Raw genomic sequence first — 17,183 nt, 5'->3', positions numbered from 1 at the left:
AGCCTCTGGCAACCATGCCCAGCCCTTCTTTGAGCTCGTAAGAACAGTTTCTCCTGTGAGGAGGTCTCAACCTATGTCTCCTCTCAGCTGGCATATCCAGAGCTGTATCTGCCTGGCAGGTTGGAAGTGGTCCTAAGCTCTGCCTCTGCACTGTATGGCTTCCCCTTTCTTTGCCCTGAGCTCTAGAACAAGGGAGCCAGGCCGAGGGAATTCTTTTCCAGTCCCCTTTGCCTAATAACAGAAAATATTTTCACCTGGATTTCAGAAAGTAAGATTCATGACAGCTGTTTGTATTGTTTACCACCGAATCCTAAAAAGAGTGCTTAGCATGCAGTAGGTACTCAACAGTTGTTGAATGGACATAGTGAATGAGGTAATCTAAAAATGAGATTACCAAATTCCTGACTGCAAAGTATGCAGCAAATTATTAATTGGGTTATATAAAAGTGAATTATGTACAACTATGGCTTTATGTATTCCAGAAACAGGAAACATCAAGCTAAAAAACTGACTGGAGAATCCAATGCAAGAGGAAGAAAGGAAGAAATCAGTTTAAAAACTAGGTGGGGCAGGGGAAGAATCAGGACATTCCAGATACTTAACCATCCCCACTCCCAAACAAATATTACTAAACACATGTCCGAAGTGAAGAAAAAGCCATTTTAATAACAGACACATACATTCATAGGACTTAAAACAAGATGTAAATAGTATAAAATTAAAAAAAAAAAAGAGGAAAGAAAAAGGAAATCTGCATTTACTTGTAAACTTCATAAAAGCTGGTGGATTAACTGGCTGATAGGACTGCCCAGGGAAAACAAACACACGGATAAGGAGGTGCACCAACACTGTTAATGAATAAGAAATAACTGCAGATCATGCTCTACATGCCCAAGCCACCTGTACCCTAACTTGTCTCCTTAGAGACAAACCAGAACAGTCCTCCCCTAATTCTCCAACTCAGTCACTTGTTAATGGGTCACCTCTTAAATTTTTGTTTTTTTAAATTTCAAAACTACTCTTGGTTTAAAGACTCCACACATTATTACTGGCCAGTCCCCACCAACTATACTTGTTTTGACAGAAATAAAAATACAAATGCTCCAACTGAGCCTGGATGACAACACATCATTTTCTTTTACATCTGGGGAGATTTCTGTGAAGTCCAAAGCAAGCTATTACTTGTACTTCAAAACAAAAACAAAATGCCAGCCTTCTAAAAGGTGACAAAGGCACCACTGCCCTCAGGAGATAGACAGAAAATGTACAAATGCTGTTACTTTACTGCTACATAGATGCATTTTGTGCATGGAAAGCCTCTTCATTTAACATGATATAACCAACAGAATTATATTTTAGGATAACAAGAAAAGCAGTTTAGAAAAGGCAAACAGTTACACACAGAAGCATAAACACAAGTACCTTATTTTTCAGCTTGCAGTAAGGGTAATAAGTTTGACATACATATCCAGAAAATTAGACAAGGTGATTTTTGGCCGAGTAATATTGCCAAACACACCACCACTCAGTGCAAGCTTTGTTTGCCAAGTCCAAAAAAGTGGCCTGACATTCTCTGTGCAATGAACATATTCTCCCCCACTACCATCCCATTCACTGGGCAACAGCAGCAGGAGGGAGACAAAGCATGGGGACTCAGAGGGAAAAGGATAATACTTAATTTGGGAGAAAAACCATGGGCTAATTGTGCTAAAGAGACTCACAAAAATTTTTGAGAACGCCAATGCAAATACTGGCTGGAATATGACCTGGAGACTAAAGACACCTACCAAAGTCATAAATACAAGGGTCCAAACTGATGTTTGGCCATTGATTTTAAAGGGACAGATGAAGTATTTTTCTCTAATGGAGAAAGACAATTAAAAATAGAGACTTTTCTTATTGGAACTGCTAAATAAACATGTATCAAAGTGGTTTTAAATTTGATGGGCAGTTATCCTTTGAAACTGCAATACAAAAGGGTCACTTAAAAAAAAAACCTGAATAACCCACTTGTCCCCCTGTCAATGTACACAATTAGAAAATATTTACACACTGTAATTACAAGCAATATAAGCAGTATTTTATACTTTGAGATATTGTACACTTTACACAATGCAAAATGAGAAAAATATGGACACTTATAAAATTACACACAAATAATGTATCTACAAAGTATTAAATTACAGAGAGTGAAAGCCCCCATCGTTGGGCAGATAGATGCCAGAGTTTCAAGCTTCTGTCAATATAACTCTTTGTATCTATCTCATTAACCATAAGTGGCATTTTCTAACAATACCCTTGAGAGGTAGTATCAAGATAATAATATTCTTACCAGTAAACTCAACACAGAATAAAACTTTTGTTGGTCTGACTCTTGAAGCCTCATTCAGCCCGGGTTCTTGGGAACTGGATTAACTTAGTCTTCCCTATAAAGTCTAACTGCTCAATGCTTGACATGGGCTCAAAAGTTAGATACTATTTTAAATGATAAATTTAAGATAAAATGGTTTTTACTCCTAAGCCTCAATTTAGAGGTAGAAAGCTATTTTTAAAAATTTATTTTCTCCCCTCTCAAACCATAAACGTCAAGCCCAATTCCCTTCCCCTCCATCATCCTTCCCTCACAACTGGAGGAAGCAGAATGCTCAGGAGAGCAGTGTCATCCAAGTCAATATTGAAAGAAAGGAAAACAAAGCTGGCATTATCTTTCAAGAAACAAACCCTCCTAAAAGGGACACTCAGTCAACAAAAGAATTTTTCAGTTAGCTAGTAAGAGGCTATTACTACCTAAGGCTTCAAAAGGCCCTTAGGCTAAGACCAGCATGTGCACTTCTACTAACCCTCCACCATTTAAACCAAAGGATGGCTTTCCAGTGTTTAAGAATTTAGAGCAGCTGTGGTTTTCAAGTGCAACAAATTTAAAATACAAGCACACACGCGCACACACACATACACACGCGTGCGTAGTGTACCAAAGAATAAATGCCATTCAGGTCTCTGCCAAGGTTATATACTCATGAAAGTAAGATTTTTGGAAACTTGTCCAGATCTTTAAGGTTTTACAATATAGACTTCTATAACATGGCTACAAAGGGCCAGAATTCTAAGATTTAGCCAAGGTTCTAAAATTTAACCAGTATTAAAAAAATATATATATATATATGCACTTAAAGAAAATCCAAAACAAACTGCATATGTATGTTTCGGAATAAAAACAGAGCCACTATTTTATAGCTTAAACTCTTCCCCTTAAGGGGATCTGACAATATACCAAACTTCTGTTTCTCAACTGTTTGTTCTGATGTATTTTAAAAACCCAACAGATTTATAATCTTGAATAGCCAAGAAAAATGCATGGATTAAAACCCGCCAGTGGTTTACAGGAGTAACAGAAGAGATTTATCCTTTCTGTTAGTAAACTCAGTTCTAAGCGGTCCCTTTGAGTCGTAAAATAACCAAGATGGAAAATTAAACCAACTGGAACTTGATCTTGGTTTCCATGTCCATCTCCTCAAGTTCATCCAAACCCTTTCTTACATCCTTTCTGTGATTATCCAAGTGCGGCAAATACAATCCAAACAAACAAACAAAAAAGATAACTGGCTTACAATTTAACAAGAGTTAACAGGGGAAGGTTAGACACGCAACTATTAGCTGCTTCCACCCCTCCCCTCTTGTTATGGGATTCTGCTCTTTTAAAAGGCTGGTTGCCTTTTTAAGCAGATCGCATTTCGTATCTGCTTCAGAAATGGCAATTTCTTCATTACCAGCTTCATACTAGATATTCAAGTAGCACATCTGCTGAACATTTTCTTAGCCTTCCACTGGGTTCTGTACTACTTTCTACTCCTTTAGGAAAGGCTCTTATTGAATTTCTCTTGGTTCATAATTTTGCTGCTGCAACTCCTGTTAAGAATCTGGTACCCAGAAGTCATGAAGCTGCCCCTAGAAAAGGGAAGGGGGAAAAAAACAGAATAAAGGAAAATCAGATTATGAATTAATCCTTATAAAACCACTAATCATCAGACAATGGGCTTTGATAATGAAAGTAATAAAGTCTTGATATTATACATTGCTCTGAAAATTTACGGTAATCAGATTCAAGTTTCACATTTTATAGTCTAAAATTTTTTTTAAAGTATAAGTAAGTACAAGATGTTTTCCTCAGTAACACACACATGTGGAGGGACATATTTAAAAAGATTAAGTAAAACGTTAAGCTGATTTTTAAAAAATTATTTATTTATTTGGCAGTGCCGGGTCTTAGTTGTGGCACGCGAGATCTAGTTCCCTGACCAGGGATCAAACCCGGAGCCCCTGCATTGGGAGTGCGGAGTCTTAACCACTGGACCACCAGGGAAGTCCCTGTTAAGCTGATTAATACAAAGTTTTGGTATTAAATTCTTTTCTGTTTTAATGTTACATCAACAAAAATGGCAGGCCTAAAAAAAAAGTCTACTGAGATTAAAAACTAAAACAAGAACAACAAAACGTTAACTTAAGATTTCTCAAAGACTTCTCTATCTTATGAAGAACACCAATAGCAAAAGAGTCAAAGTGTCGTAACACAGCGAGACTGCTTTTCTTAACTAATCTTCAGTGTTCCTGCTACTTTTATATAAAATATGAGCAACTTCTAGGCCCTATCTAATGAAAGTATGGTCTCCGGATCAGCAGCATTGGCATCAGTCTGAGAACCTGTTAGGAATGCAGAATTATCTCAGGCTACACTCCAGATCTATTAAATCAAAATCCGTATTTCAACAAGTTCCTTATTGAAGCCTATGTACATTAAAATTTTAGAAGCAGGGAATTCCCTGGCAGTCCAGCAGTTAGGCCTCTGTGCTTTCACTGCCAAGGGCACAGGTTCAATCCCTGGTCTGGGAACTAAGATCTCACAAGCCACATGGCGTGGCCAAATTAAAAATAAATAAAATTCGAGAAGCATTTTAGACAATCCCATATTAGTTGGTTTGTAAGTAAGCAGGATGGCAAACTTAACATCAGGTGTTTAAACAATGCCCCTCTTAAGGAAAGTCTCCTTAGATATAACACCAAAACCCTAAGTGACAAAAGAAAAAGAAAGATAAAACTGAACTTCATCACAATGAAAAACTTCTGTTCTACAAATATTATCAAAACAATAAAAGACAACACACAGAATGGGAGAAAATATTTGCAAATTATATACCTAATGAGGGACTTGTATTTAGAACACATGGAAAATTCTTAAAATTAGAAAATTTAAAAATGGGCAAAGGATTTGAACAGACATTTCTTCAAAGAAGCTATATGAGTGGCCAATAAACACATAAAAAGATGCTCAACATCAGTAGTTATTAGGGAAATGCAAATTAAAATCACAATGACATTCCATGTCCAACCCCCTACTATGACTATATCAAAAAGACAGATAATAACAAGTGTTGGCAAGAATGTGGAGAAATTAGAAACCTCATACATTCTGGTGGGAAAGTAAAACAGTGAAGCCACTTTGGAAAACAGTCTGGCAGTTCCTCAAAACATTTAACACAGAATTACTATACGATCCAACAATCCCACTCCCAGGTATATGCCCAAAATGTTTTCATTTGAAATCATACATTTACACCAAAACCTATACACAAATGTTCATGGAAGCATTATTCATAACAGCCAGGAAGTGGAAACAACTCATTTAATAAGTAGATATATAAAATGTGATATATCCATATAATGAAATATTATTTGGCAATAGAAAGGACATACAACATGCTACAATATGGACTAACTTAACAATATGTTACATAAAAGAAGCCAGTCATAAAAGACTACATCATATATGATTCCATTTGTATGAAATATAAAAACAGGCAACTCTATACAGACAGAAAGTGGATTAGTGGTTGCCTAGGGCGTGGAGTAGGGACGGGAGTGCAGGTGGTTGGGAATGAGAAGTCACTGCTAATGGGTATGTGATCTCTTTTTGGAGTGACAAAAATGTTCTAAAGTTAGATTGTGGTGATGATTGCACAACTCTGTGCATATACTAAGAAATACTGTACACTTTGGGTGAAATGAATGATATGTGAATTTTATCTTAATAAAGACATTAAGAAAAATACTCCACGTGAAATAACCTCCATTTGATGCAATGTAACATTTTAAAATGGGGTCAAACACCTTTGGAAATAAATTAATGAATATAAGAGCAAACAAAAATTTAAAAACATACATAAAATATTATACTGGGGCTTTCAGTTCATTTTAGGATACCTAGAAGCAAGTGCTCTGTCATACTTTTTTTGAATAGTATGAAGAAATAACATTTAGCAAAACTACTGAGAATAAATGAAACTGTTTAATAAAACGACACCTGAGTAGGCCGACAGTTCTGGATTATTTCCTGCCATTTTCCATGTATCCTGGCAACCAAGTCTTTTACCTTAAAAATATCAAGAAGGGGAAAAGGGATCAGAGCAAAACAATTTAATGCTTGATACAAAAGACCTCATAGCTGTGACAGACCCACACCCGACAACTCAATGTGGTTTCTGTTAAGAGAGAATAAACTCCTCAACTTCTGGAGGGGCTTTCAAGTCACAGTGATTACTAAGACCTTCCTTCATCACCATATCTAAAATACTGAATGCTTAGGACTCCATTTTCCCATTAGTTACTAAAGATCATCCAGAAAAACATACTCCCTGCCTTCAAGACACTTATATTTTCAACTCGCTGTCTTCTGAACACCCACAAAGGGATGCTGAAGAGTGGCCTTTGTTACAGGACCCAAAGCTTTGGCTGTTCCCTGCCTTCCAAGTTCTATTTGAAAGACTCAAGGCCACAAAAAAGGGTTGTCGTTTGTTCCTCTTCACACTATTAGGAGATCCAAAATTCAATGCTAAGCCTCTCTACGTTTTTGCAAAGTACAGTGGACTCTTGAACAACGCGGGGGTTAGTGGTGCCAAGCCCCCGCACAGCAGAAAATCATACTGCTCTCTCTGCCTCAAAAACAAAGAAAGTGATAAATGACTCACCCAAGGGCAGGAAGCTGAAACAATTTGGACAGAATCAGTACTCAAATCCGTGTTGTTCAAAGGTAGACTACACTATGAATCCTCTTTAAATACCTGATCTATTCCTATATTTGGAGGTTTAGCAAGTCTCTGTGTTAAACTCCTACCACATTAGAGACTCTCAGTTAGTTCCTGGACATAATTGCTTGACAAAATATTTTATTTAATTAAATTAATTTATTTATTTGGTCGTGCCACACGGCATGTGGGATCTTAGTTCCCTGACCAGGGATCGCACCCATGCCCTCTGCAGTGGATGCGCAGAGTCTTAACCATTAGACTGCCAGGGAAGTCACAACAAAATGTTTTAAACAGGTCAGGAATTTTATAGTTGCTTTAAGTTTATAAAGTAAATTTCAAGGTCTGCTTTTTTCTCCATTTAGAGTTCAGCAGATTCAGTTTCTCTAAAACAATCACCACCTTTTCTACCAGATGCTTGTGGAGAAGCATGCAATTCATCTATTTCAGCAGGACCATCCCCTGAAAGCAACTGCCACAGACCTCTGTGTCATTCTCTGCTCTAAGTAAGAGGAGCCCTGGCAGCAGTCTATGCCCAGCCTCTTGGCTTTAAGAAACAAAAACCTTGGGTGGTCCCCCTTAGCACGTCTGTCAGCAGTAGCCACTACCACCAAGTTCTATGGGCCAGTAACTTTAATGTTCAAAAGAATGTGCTTCTGAAACTACAGTTTCCACTCTAAGGCAAAGAGCTATCCCCTACATGTATTTGAAAATCTGCAATCTGATACAATTTCATTAGTTGCTCATTTTTTATTTAACTTAAATCTAGTAAAATAAATACAGATACTAAATCTAAATGAGCATTGTTGAAATATCTGACCTTTACAGCTAATTAATGTAAAATATAAAGTTACAAAGCCGAAACTATCCAAACACAAATGGCAAGAATGGATCGGCTCTACACTACAAAAGCTAAAAGATGATTTAGAATAAAAAAAATCCTTAGAAGAAAAAGTTTCCAGAAAAACCTGTTTTGTTTCAGGAAAAATCGTCAAATTGTTTTATTAATACCAAAGTTGCTTTCCTAACTCCATACTCATATATTCAGCTTTTCTATTTGGCTTGTCTTAAAATGTATTTGCTATGAGAGTTTTTCCCCTCCTTTACTTTCAATCTAGCTAGAAGTACTTAGTAGAAGTTAATTTGTTATTAAAGGAGAAAGTCATATTTCTAATCTTATATGTTCCTTCTTAAAGAGAGGCTTATATGCTTTTCTTACTCAAGTATTAATGAAACCAAGGTTAAACAAACAAACAAAAAACTAACAATAAGTAAGAAAAACACACACTTACCTTAGTTCTATAAAACAGTCTTGCATCTTCCCTAATATCACACTTAACATGCTTTTCTAAAGCCCCACAGAGGTGCACAAAGTGTTTCTGTGTAAAACAAATGCAAGGGATGAAAACAACTCTGAAGCATTACAAATTAACAAAGAAAAGACCATGTAGCTAGAACAGCTAACAATCATTTTAAAAAATCTACCTCAGCAATTTCTGATATTAACCATCCAACATAATAGCAGTCATATCAGTAAAAAGTACTAACTGCCACACAGTAAGACTGTTATGGTTTATGGCTAGTTAATGCATAAAATATACACAAAAATAAAGGTTGTTTTGCTATGTATTAAGGCACATTAATGAAAATCAACCCTAGAATTCAGACTGTGAAGTAGTGCCTAGAAATTTAAGAGTCTTTCCATTAACACATTCTCTAATGAAATATTCAAGTAACAGCTAACCTATTTTTTTCTCTATGAACAAAAGGAGGTTTAGTGGTAATTCCTTGAAAAATTAAGTGTCTTAAGTTTTAGAAGTGTATGGTCCAAAACAGTCACACTCATATATATATATACTAAGGTTGAATATACTAAGGTGAGAATGTAAATGGACATTTTTTGGGAGGGAAATGTGATAACAACCATTTTAAAATAATTAAAATTTGAAAAATTTATAACCTTTGATCTAGCATTTCTACTTCTAGGAATTTACCCTAGAGAAATGCTTCCAAAGGTTCATGTAATGCTTCCAAAGGTTCCAAAGGTTCATGTAATCATACAGAAAGGAATGTTCATCCATAAAGGTTTTGAAATACTACAGTTATTAGATAGATGTGCCAGTAATTTACAGTGGGGGAAAAAGAAAGACAAGTTGCAAATAATATGAATAACATGTCCTCATTAAAAAAATAATTATGTTAGTATATGCATAAATTATGGAGAAATTTATAGGAGGGCACTGGATTATAAAGTCTTTCACTTTCTACCTTATATGGTTTTATAATAATTGAATTTTAAAGCAATAATCCTTGATTGTTTTCTAATCAGAAAAAAATAATTTAAAAATGTAAAGACCATATATAAGAACAGATAGATGACTATGTTAGGTTCCAATCAGGAGAGCAAACATAGTTCTATGTACAGCAGTGTTTATAAAAAGACATGAACCAGTCTTGTGTCCTTCTGATCATGCCTAAGGAGATACAAAGTTTTAAACAGGGGTTGGATTACCTAAGGTGTGAAACATGAAGAATTAAACAAGAACTTTCCCCAGGAGTATGGAACATGATAGGACAGGAAGAATAAAATAATTCAAAATGAAAATCTTAACATGGGGAGATAATTTAGAAATGCATATCTGAAGTAGCCTGACTTACCATCAGTTTAATTTTGAAGGCAAACATTATTTCTAAAGAAACAGGAAGTGGAGTGGGAGCAGAGATGGGAAGAAACCAGCTAAGAGCTAGCCCATTTGGTATTTGGTGATCTTGATATCTTATTAATGTATTACACTACTGCCAAGTTATCACAGTTAAGTTCCACTCCAGTAAACAGAACTAACATGTGCAGACAAATAATTTTTGTCAGTGACATCGCTGCAAGGTTACTATTACTTCTCTCTTTCCAGTGTACACTGGGATTTCTATAGTGAATCCAAAGGTAACTTGATAAGTCATTTTATTAAGTTTTCTCCTATATAAAGAATGTTCATTTATTCCATCAATAGTGACACTTATTAAAAACAAAAAACACTAAAAAATACCTACCCGTTGTCCAGAAGAAAAAGAGTGAGAACAACTAACTTCACCGACTAAATGAAGAAGAATGTAGGTCAGGTAATATGCCTGGTAGAGAAATGAATAAAATCAACACCCATGAATTAGCTAGAATACATGTCATCCCAGTTTATACATTAGGAAAGCTGCCTAGCAAGGATTAAGGATTCGCTAAAGTTAACTGAGCTGGTCAGTAAGGAAAAGCCAAGCATTTATCCCAGGTTTCTGATTTCTAACTCAAGTGCATTCCTTTTACCACCTCATGACTGCCCTAGTAAAGGGCTACAAAAAATACTCCCAGTATTAAATTACCAACCACCATCCTTTTACCTCAATCCTCAAGTTAACTGAAGAATTTCATGACAGCAATAAACAAAAATATCATTCACTATATAGTTGTGTTTGCTAGAATGTATCTAGTCTCTAAACCCAGAAACGTCTATGGTTAGGAAGCTGTCATTGGTTATGCTCATATGTACTCTTTTGAGATGATCTAGCCGTGGATACCTGCTTTTCAAGTTCCAAATGAAGACTATCATCAATAGTGCCATTTGGTTGTTCAGCCCTTTTCTTCAAGACCATCTTCTTCAACAAATCTGAAGGCTTCATTTGCACAAGATAGCGATGCAAGACTGATATCTATCAAAAGAAAGAGGAGACACTGAATAATACTAGGCAATACACTTGCTCTTTCTTAGGCTATTTTTTTTTCAGTGTGTCCTCTGTTCATTTTGCCTTCTCTAATTTTGCCCCTTTAGCTTCTTATAGTCCAGTGATATTCACTTCTTTACTTAAAAGTCCCCAAATGACCCACCAAGGTCATGTGACTTTTCTGTACTATTAAACTTCACTACAATAAAATGAGAGTAAAAAAAAAAAGGTCCCCAGTTGCTTAAAAGGGATCTTATTTTTATTTTATTTTTTTGGCTGTGCCATGCAGCTTGCAGGATCTTATTTCTCTGTTCAGGGATTGAACCCAGGCCCCAGCAGCGAAAGCGCTAAGTCCTAACCACTGGGCCGCCAGGGAATTCCTTAAAAGGGATATTAAAGATTTAGTACTTGTAATTGAGGATGAAAACTTAAGGAGGAGACCAAATGGCATTACAATAGAGGTCAAAGGGAGGACTTCCTTTGAGAAATTATTTGAAAGGCAGCAGAGTTGAATCTTCCTCCCCGTGAGTAGCATTATTGAATTCTGAAAAGAATTCTCTTTTTTAAATAAATAAATTTATTTATTTATTTATGGCTGCATTGGGTCTTCGTTACTGCACGCGGGCTTTCTCTAGTTGCAGCGAGCGGGGGCTACTCTTCATTGCGGTGCGCGGGGCTTCTCATTGAGGTGGCTTCTCTTGTTGCGGAGCACGGGCTCTAAGCATGCGGGCTTCAGTAGTTGTGAAGCACAGGCTTAGTTGCTCCGCGGCATGTGGGATCTTCGCGGACCAGGGCTTGAACCTGTGTCCCCTGCATTGGTAGGCGGATTCTTAACCATTGTGCCACCAAGGAAGTCCAAGAATTCTCTTTTGATGGCAGTAAATATCACTGAAAGGACTGAGAGCTATTTGCTAATTACCCTGGTGGCTCAGGTGTGGTCCCCCAAAAAATCTAGAATGAAATCTACATCAACTCTATTAATGTAGAAACCAGCTGTCCTTTTCAATCTCTCTGTCCCACAGCACCTTGTGCATACTTCCATCACAGTTCTTGCTACACTGTACCACAATGGTTGCTTAATTCTGTTTCAACCACTACATTATGTTTTCAAGGTCAGAGTCTCTATGTTATTCCCTTTTTTTTTCTAATCTGTAGGACCTAACGGACTATCTTGTACTGAACTGCAATTCAAACAAGAACACCACATCTAGATCAGGTTCTGTGTTGAATTTTCAGATTCAACTATGAATAACCCCATTAGTGCTATTATGCTTGTAAAAAGCCTTCAGGACTTCTCATTGTGGGGTTTCTATAGGACATGTTTATACACACTCATATATACATGATATATTCACTACTGGGCAACCACATTTAAGCTCTATAATTTAAAGACTGTTTAATATTAAAATAGGTACAAGATGCAATTAATGTTTAATAGTTCTGCAATTTCTAATCGTGTGATAAAATTGCTAACATTGACAAGGTGAACTAATTAAATAAATAATGTCATATTTATATAGCACATTATGATTTTCCTAGTACTTTTTTTTTTTTAATTTATTTATTTTATTTATTTTTGGCTGCACTGGGTCTTCGTTGCTGCGTGCAGGCTTTCTCTAATTGTGGCAAGCGGGGGCTACTCTTCGTTGTGGTGCGTGGGCTTCTCATTGTGGTGGCTTCTCTTGTTGCAAAGCACGGGCTCTAGGGGTGCAGGCTTCAGTAGTTGCGGCACACAGGCTCAGTAGTCGTGGCGCACGGGCTTAGTTGCTCTGTGGCATATGGGATCTTCCCGGACCAGGGCTTGAACCTGTGTCCCTTGCCTTGGCAAGCAGATTCTTAACCACTGTGCCACCAGGGAAGCCCTCTCCCAGTACTTTTTATTTATTTATTTTTAAAAATAAATCTATTTATTTATTTATTTATTTTTGGCTGCATTGGGTCTTCGTTGCTGTGCGCGGGCTTTCTCTAGCTGCAGCGAGCGGGGGCTACTCTTTGTTGCAGTGTGCGGGCTTCTCATTGCGGTGGCTTCTCTTTGTTGTGGAGCACAGGCTCTAGGCATGCGGGTTGCAGTAGTTGTGGCACGTGGGCTCAGTAGTTGTGGCTCGCGGGATCAGCAGTTGTGACTCACGGGCTCTAGAGCGCAGGCTCAGTAGCTGTGGCACACGGGCTTAGTTGCTCTGCGGCATGTGGCATCTTCCCGGACCAGGGCTCGAACCTGTGTCCCTTGCATTGGCAGGCAGATTCTTAACCACTGTGCCACCAGGGAAGCCCTTTCCCAGTACTTTTTATACATTAATTCATCTAATTGTCCACAACCATCCTACGTGGTAGAGGGTGTGATACTGTCTCTATTTCACACATAAAGAAACAGGGTCTCATTAGTTAAGTACCATGCGAAAGATTACATGAATAGTATTATGCCTGAGTTAGGCTCTAACCTCAGTACTTTTGACGTAGGATCCATCAATTTTCTCTACACATCACTAGCTCTCCCATTTATTAAAAGAAAACAAGGGCTTCCCTGGTGGCGCAGTGGTTGAGAATCTGCCTGCCAATGCAGGGGACACGGGTTCGAGCCCTGGTCTGGGAAGATCCCCCATGCCGCGGAGCAGCTAGGCCCGTGAGCCACAATTACTGAGCCTGCGCGTCTGGAGCCTGTGCTCCGCAACAAGAGAGGCCGCGATAGTGAGAGGCCCGCGCACCGTGATGAAGAGTGGCCCCCGCTTGCCACAACTGGAGAAAGCCCTCGCACAGAAACGAAGACCCAACACAGCCAAAAATAAATAAATAAATAAATAAATAAAAATAAATGTACTAGGAATTTGAAAGATTTAAAAAAAAAAAAAAAAGAAAACAAAAATGTTATTTATACCTGCAGATTATTCGCATTAGGGATATCTTCATGTTTCTCATCCAAAAGCTTTGAAATAATCACTAGGCTGAGGCACTGTCTCAGTTGCCTGAAATTAGAATTTTAAAATATTTAGAATGTGTTTAATCAATACTGCTTAAGAAGCAAATGAAGTTTGCCAAAAGAAGTTCTTCTAATTCGAAACATAGCTAATGTTTCAAGAGAAGGCTATACAAGAATATATAAGCTATACTAGAACAGTAAAATTTTCATGTAAAATATTTGTACACAAAGTTAAAGTTGCCTGAAGCTCAGGAAAACCATTAAGAGCCTTTATCTTTGACCCTGATGATTTACTGTTAGAAAATCTATTTTACTGCTGGGATTTCTTTTTACTAAAGCCAAAAAAAGAGCAAAAAAACAAAAAACAAAAAACAAACTGATTCATTTTCATGGTATATGCTATCTATATTAAGTTATCAGATAAGCTAAAATCAAAAATCAAGAATATTACAAACTGATCTAAGTATCAGAATCAGGCTGTCAATGCCTTTTCCCACAACTGAATATGAAATAAAAGACTGATTTAACATTCAAGGAATGATTAAAGGAAATAAAGGACCTAAAAGCATTTCATTAATGTAAACACACATTTTTCTTAGTGTTTAATTCTCACTTTTCAATACCTTCCACGTGATGTCCAGTTAGGGACCAGCTGTACCAACCACAGAAGGTTGTGGGGATGGCTGGAGAGTTCATTTATGGCCAGACAGAGTTCAGGCACCTGAAAACAAACAGTGAGCAAGATTTTTCAAATAGGTCAGTGGAATCAAATATCTAACAGATCATCCACATCCCTTCTTAATGAAGCATTATTATAAAAAGCATTCATTTTTAGAAACAGCATGGAGTACACATATTCAGTTTTATCTTAAACTCTAGAATAGACTGAATATTTACCAGAATTTCATTTGGCTTTTGTGTTTTGTGCTACATCATATCTATCTGTATTTAAACAGTCCTTCGAAGAATAAAGTAATCTAAGTACACATACCAGTTTCCAAAGGTATATAATGAGAGTTGCACAAGATAATACATGTTCCTGACCTGGGATTTCTTGAATTTTAGGAATCCTCAACTATTCCAGTATTTAAAGTCTAACAGAACTGCTTCAAAATAATCCCTGAGTAGGGAAGGGAAGTATGGGATGAGGGTAAGAGATAAGATTGATTATGTTTTGATAATTGTTGAAGTTGGGTGATAAGTATTTAGGGGTTCATTAAACTCTTCTCTCTACTTTTGCATGTTTGACATTTTCCACCAAAAAAGGCTGAAAAATATAATTTTAAAAAACCTAACAAAAACTATACATGTTTACCACCAATGGCTGCAGAAGTTCAACTCAAATTCTTGTTGTATGTATGATTCACTCTACCATTTCATTTAGGTCTCTGTTCAAAGGTCACTTCAGAAAGGGCTTCCGTAACTGCCTCATATGAAATAGTAGAGCATCCCTGCCTTGTCCTGCTTTATTGTAATTTGTAGCACTTATTATAACTTAACGTGATATTATAATCTACATTTACATTGTTTATAACCTAACCCTTTGACTAGAATAGAAGCGCTGGGAGAGCAAGGGCTCTTCTTCTTCACAGCTTTATCTCTAGCACCTGCATTAATGCTTGGCCCACAGTAAATCCCCAGTAAACATAACACATTTTTTGTGGAATGAATTAACTGCAGTTTTAGAAAAGATTCAGTTTCATGAATTTAAATACAGTGCCAGCACAGACAGTCGTTTCTTCAGTTTATTTTTCATCTGCTGAAGATCTTAACTGAGGTTAGAAACTTTCAATTCTGCACGCACTATGAAAGTCAAATTGTGATGCTATACAAAAAACAATATTAAAATTTTAAGTAATGTTACCTTTGTATTCCAATCTCTGATGTTTTTCATCAGGTTTATCAGGAGGCTTTGAAAGTCCACTAGAGGAATCTGTTTCAGTTGTTTCTCCAGACTCATTTTAAACAACATTAAAATCAGTAACATTATTTCACAATCCTGGTAACCTTCCGGATGTATAGATGTACACAAGCCTAGAAACTTTGACACATATCAGAGACAAAACAACTTAAGGAGATATATTCTGCTTGAAGAGTTTACATTATAAAAACTTTTTAACAAAAAATGCAAAAGAGAACTATATAGAAATTGAAACATCAGTTGTCTAGGAAAAAGAAGGCAAGAAATACTCATGTTAACAGTTGACTTGATAAGTATTTTCTTCCCCATTTTTAATTTTCAGAATTTTCTTAACAGTTCAATATCATTGATTTGATTCAGCCACTAAAAATGTTTTAACAATGTTATTAATTCTTGGTCACTAAGTTATACTGTAAGTAACAATTTTTTTCTTCATATATTCTAATTCTAAAAAATTACTGGTTTCAAAACTACTAGTAGCAAAAAGCTTCTTGGTAAAGGTATTCCTAGAACTATTTTAATCACATAACTGATTCAAAGTTCCCTTTCGTTCCTAATATTAAAACAAAAATAAGGGACTTCCCTGGTTTGTGTTAGGGTTAGTGGTCCAGTGGTTAAGACTCCAAGCAGGGAACCAAGATCCCACATGCCGCACAGTGCGGCCAAAAAACAGAACAAAAAATAAATAAAACAAAAATAAAACAGCAAAAACAACCTTTAATATGAAGATTATTGCTAAGAAATTTCAGAGACTAGAAATCCCATGGTAAAACACTAGTGAATTTTTTTTTTTTTATTTAATTTGGCTGTGCTGGGTCTTAGTTGTGGCACACGGGATCTTCGTTGCTGCATGTGGGATCTTCAATGTGGCACGCGGGGATCCAGTTCCCTGACTAAGATCGAACCTGTGCCCCTTGCATTGGGAGCATGGAGTCTTAAACACTGGACCACCAAGGAAGTCCCTGATTTTGTTTTAAAACCATTAAGCAAAAAACTAAGTGGTTCCAGCTCTGTGCTAAAGACATACAAAAAAGAGTTTTCTCCTACCTTGACCACATTTAAAATGTTGGTTTCAGGGAGAGATGAAAATATTGGCTTACAAGATGAATCTTCACTTTCTTTCACCCCCAGTGTCATCTGTGTTTCAGAACTATGGAAGAGTGAATAAAGCAATGAGAAATTAGGCACAAAATTGTGAGAAGTACTGAACAACAAAAGTTTTACTGAGGTATAATTTACATACAATAAAAGGAATACACACATTTAAAATTTTGATGATATGTATACTAGTGTAACCACCATCCAAATCAAGAAATAGAACATTTCTATTATACCTCAAAAGTCCCTTCATGTCAGATCCGAGTCAGTTGGCTATCTCCACTCCAGGTGATTTCTATGCATTAGTTTTCCCTTGAACAGCTACTTTTTATGAGGCATTCTCTCTGTTGCTCTTGGTGTCAGAGAGCTATGTAGAAGGTGGCTCTGACTACAAAGAACTCATAATATTTAAAGGCCTCATAAGTGGCCCAACAAAACTTCCACAGCAATATAAACAATTCTAAGC

General features: G+C 36.8%; 1 protein-coding gene across 3 annotated transcripts in view; it reads right to left on the bottom strand.

Annotated features, from left to right (window-relative positions):
- Positions 1-662: 662 nt before the first annotated feature.
- The window catches only part of SLF2 (SMC5-SMC6 complex localization factor 2), a 41,316-nt gene continuing 24,795 nt past the window's right edge, over positions 663-17,183 (bottom strand). For all 3 annotated transcript variants that reach the window (XM_068548381.1, XM_068548382.1, XM_068548383.1), the window contains 9 exons: positions 16,667-16,769; positions 15,563-15,739; positions 14,322-14,419; positions 13,657-13,744; positions 10,641-10,772; positions 10,125-10,202; positions 8,369-8,455; positions 6,356-6,424; positions 663-3,945 (listed from right to left, as the gene is read on the bottom strand). In XM_068548381.1, coding sequence (XP_068404482.1) covers positions 3,910-3,945; positions 6,356-6,424; positions 8,369-8,455; positions 10,125-10,202; positions 10,641-10,772; positions 13,657-13,744; positions 14,322-14,419; positions 15,563-15,739; positions 16,667-16,769 — 868 coding nt within the window. In that variant the 3' untranslated portion in view covers positions 663-3,909. The remainder of the gene's footprint in view (positions 3,946-6,355; positions 6,425-8,368; positions 8,456-10,124; positions 10,203-10,640; positions 10,773-13,656; positions 13,745-14,321; positions 14,420-15,562; positions 15,740-16,666; positions 16,770-17,183) is intronic.

The sequence above is a fragment of the Eschrichtius robustus genome, chromosome 7, assembly GCF_028021215.1.
Source record: "Eschrichtius robustus isolate mEscRob2 chromosome 7, mEscRob2.pri, whole genome shotgun sequence".
Taxonomy (NCBI): domain Eukaryota; kingdom Metazoa; phylum Chordata; class Mammalia; order Artiodactyla; family Eschrichtiidae; genus Eschrichtius; species Eschrichtius robustus.
Note: the sequence above shows the minus strand (reverse complement) of the source record. Positions and strands in the feature narration are given on the sequence as shown.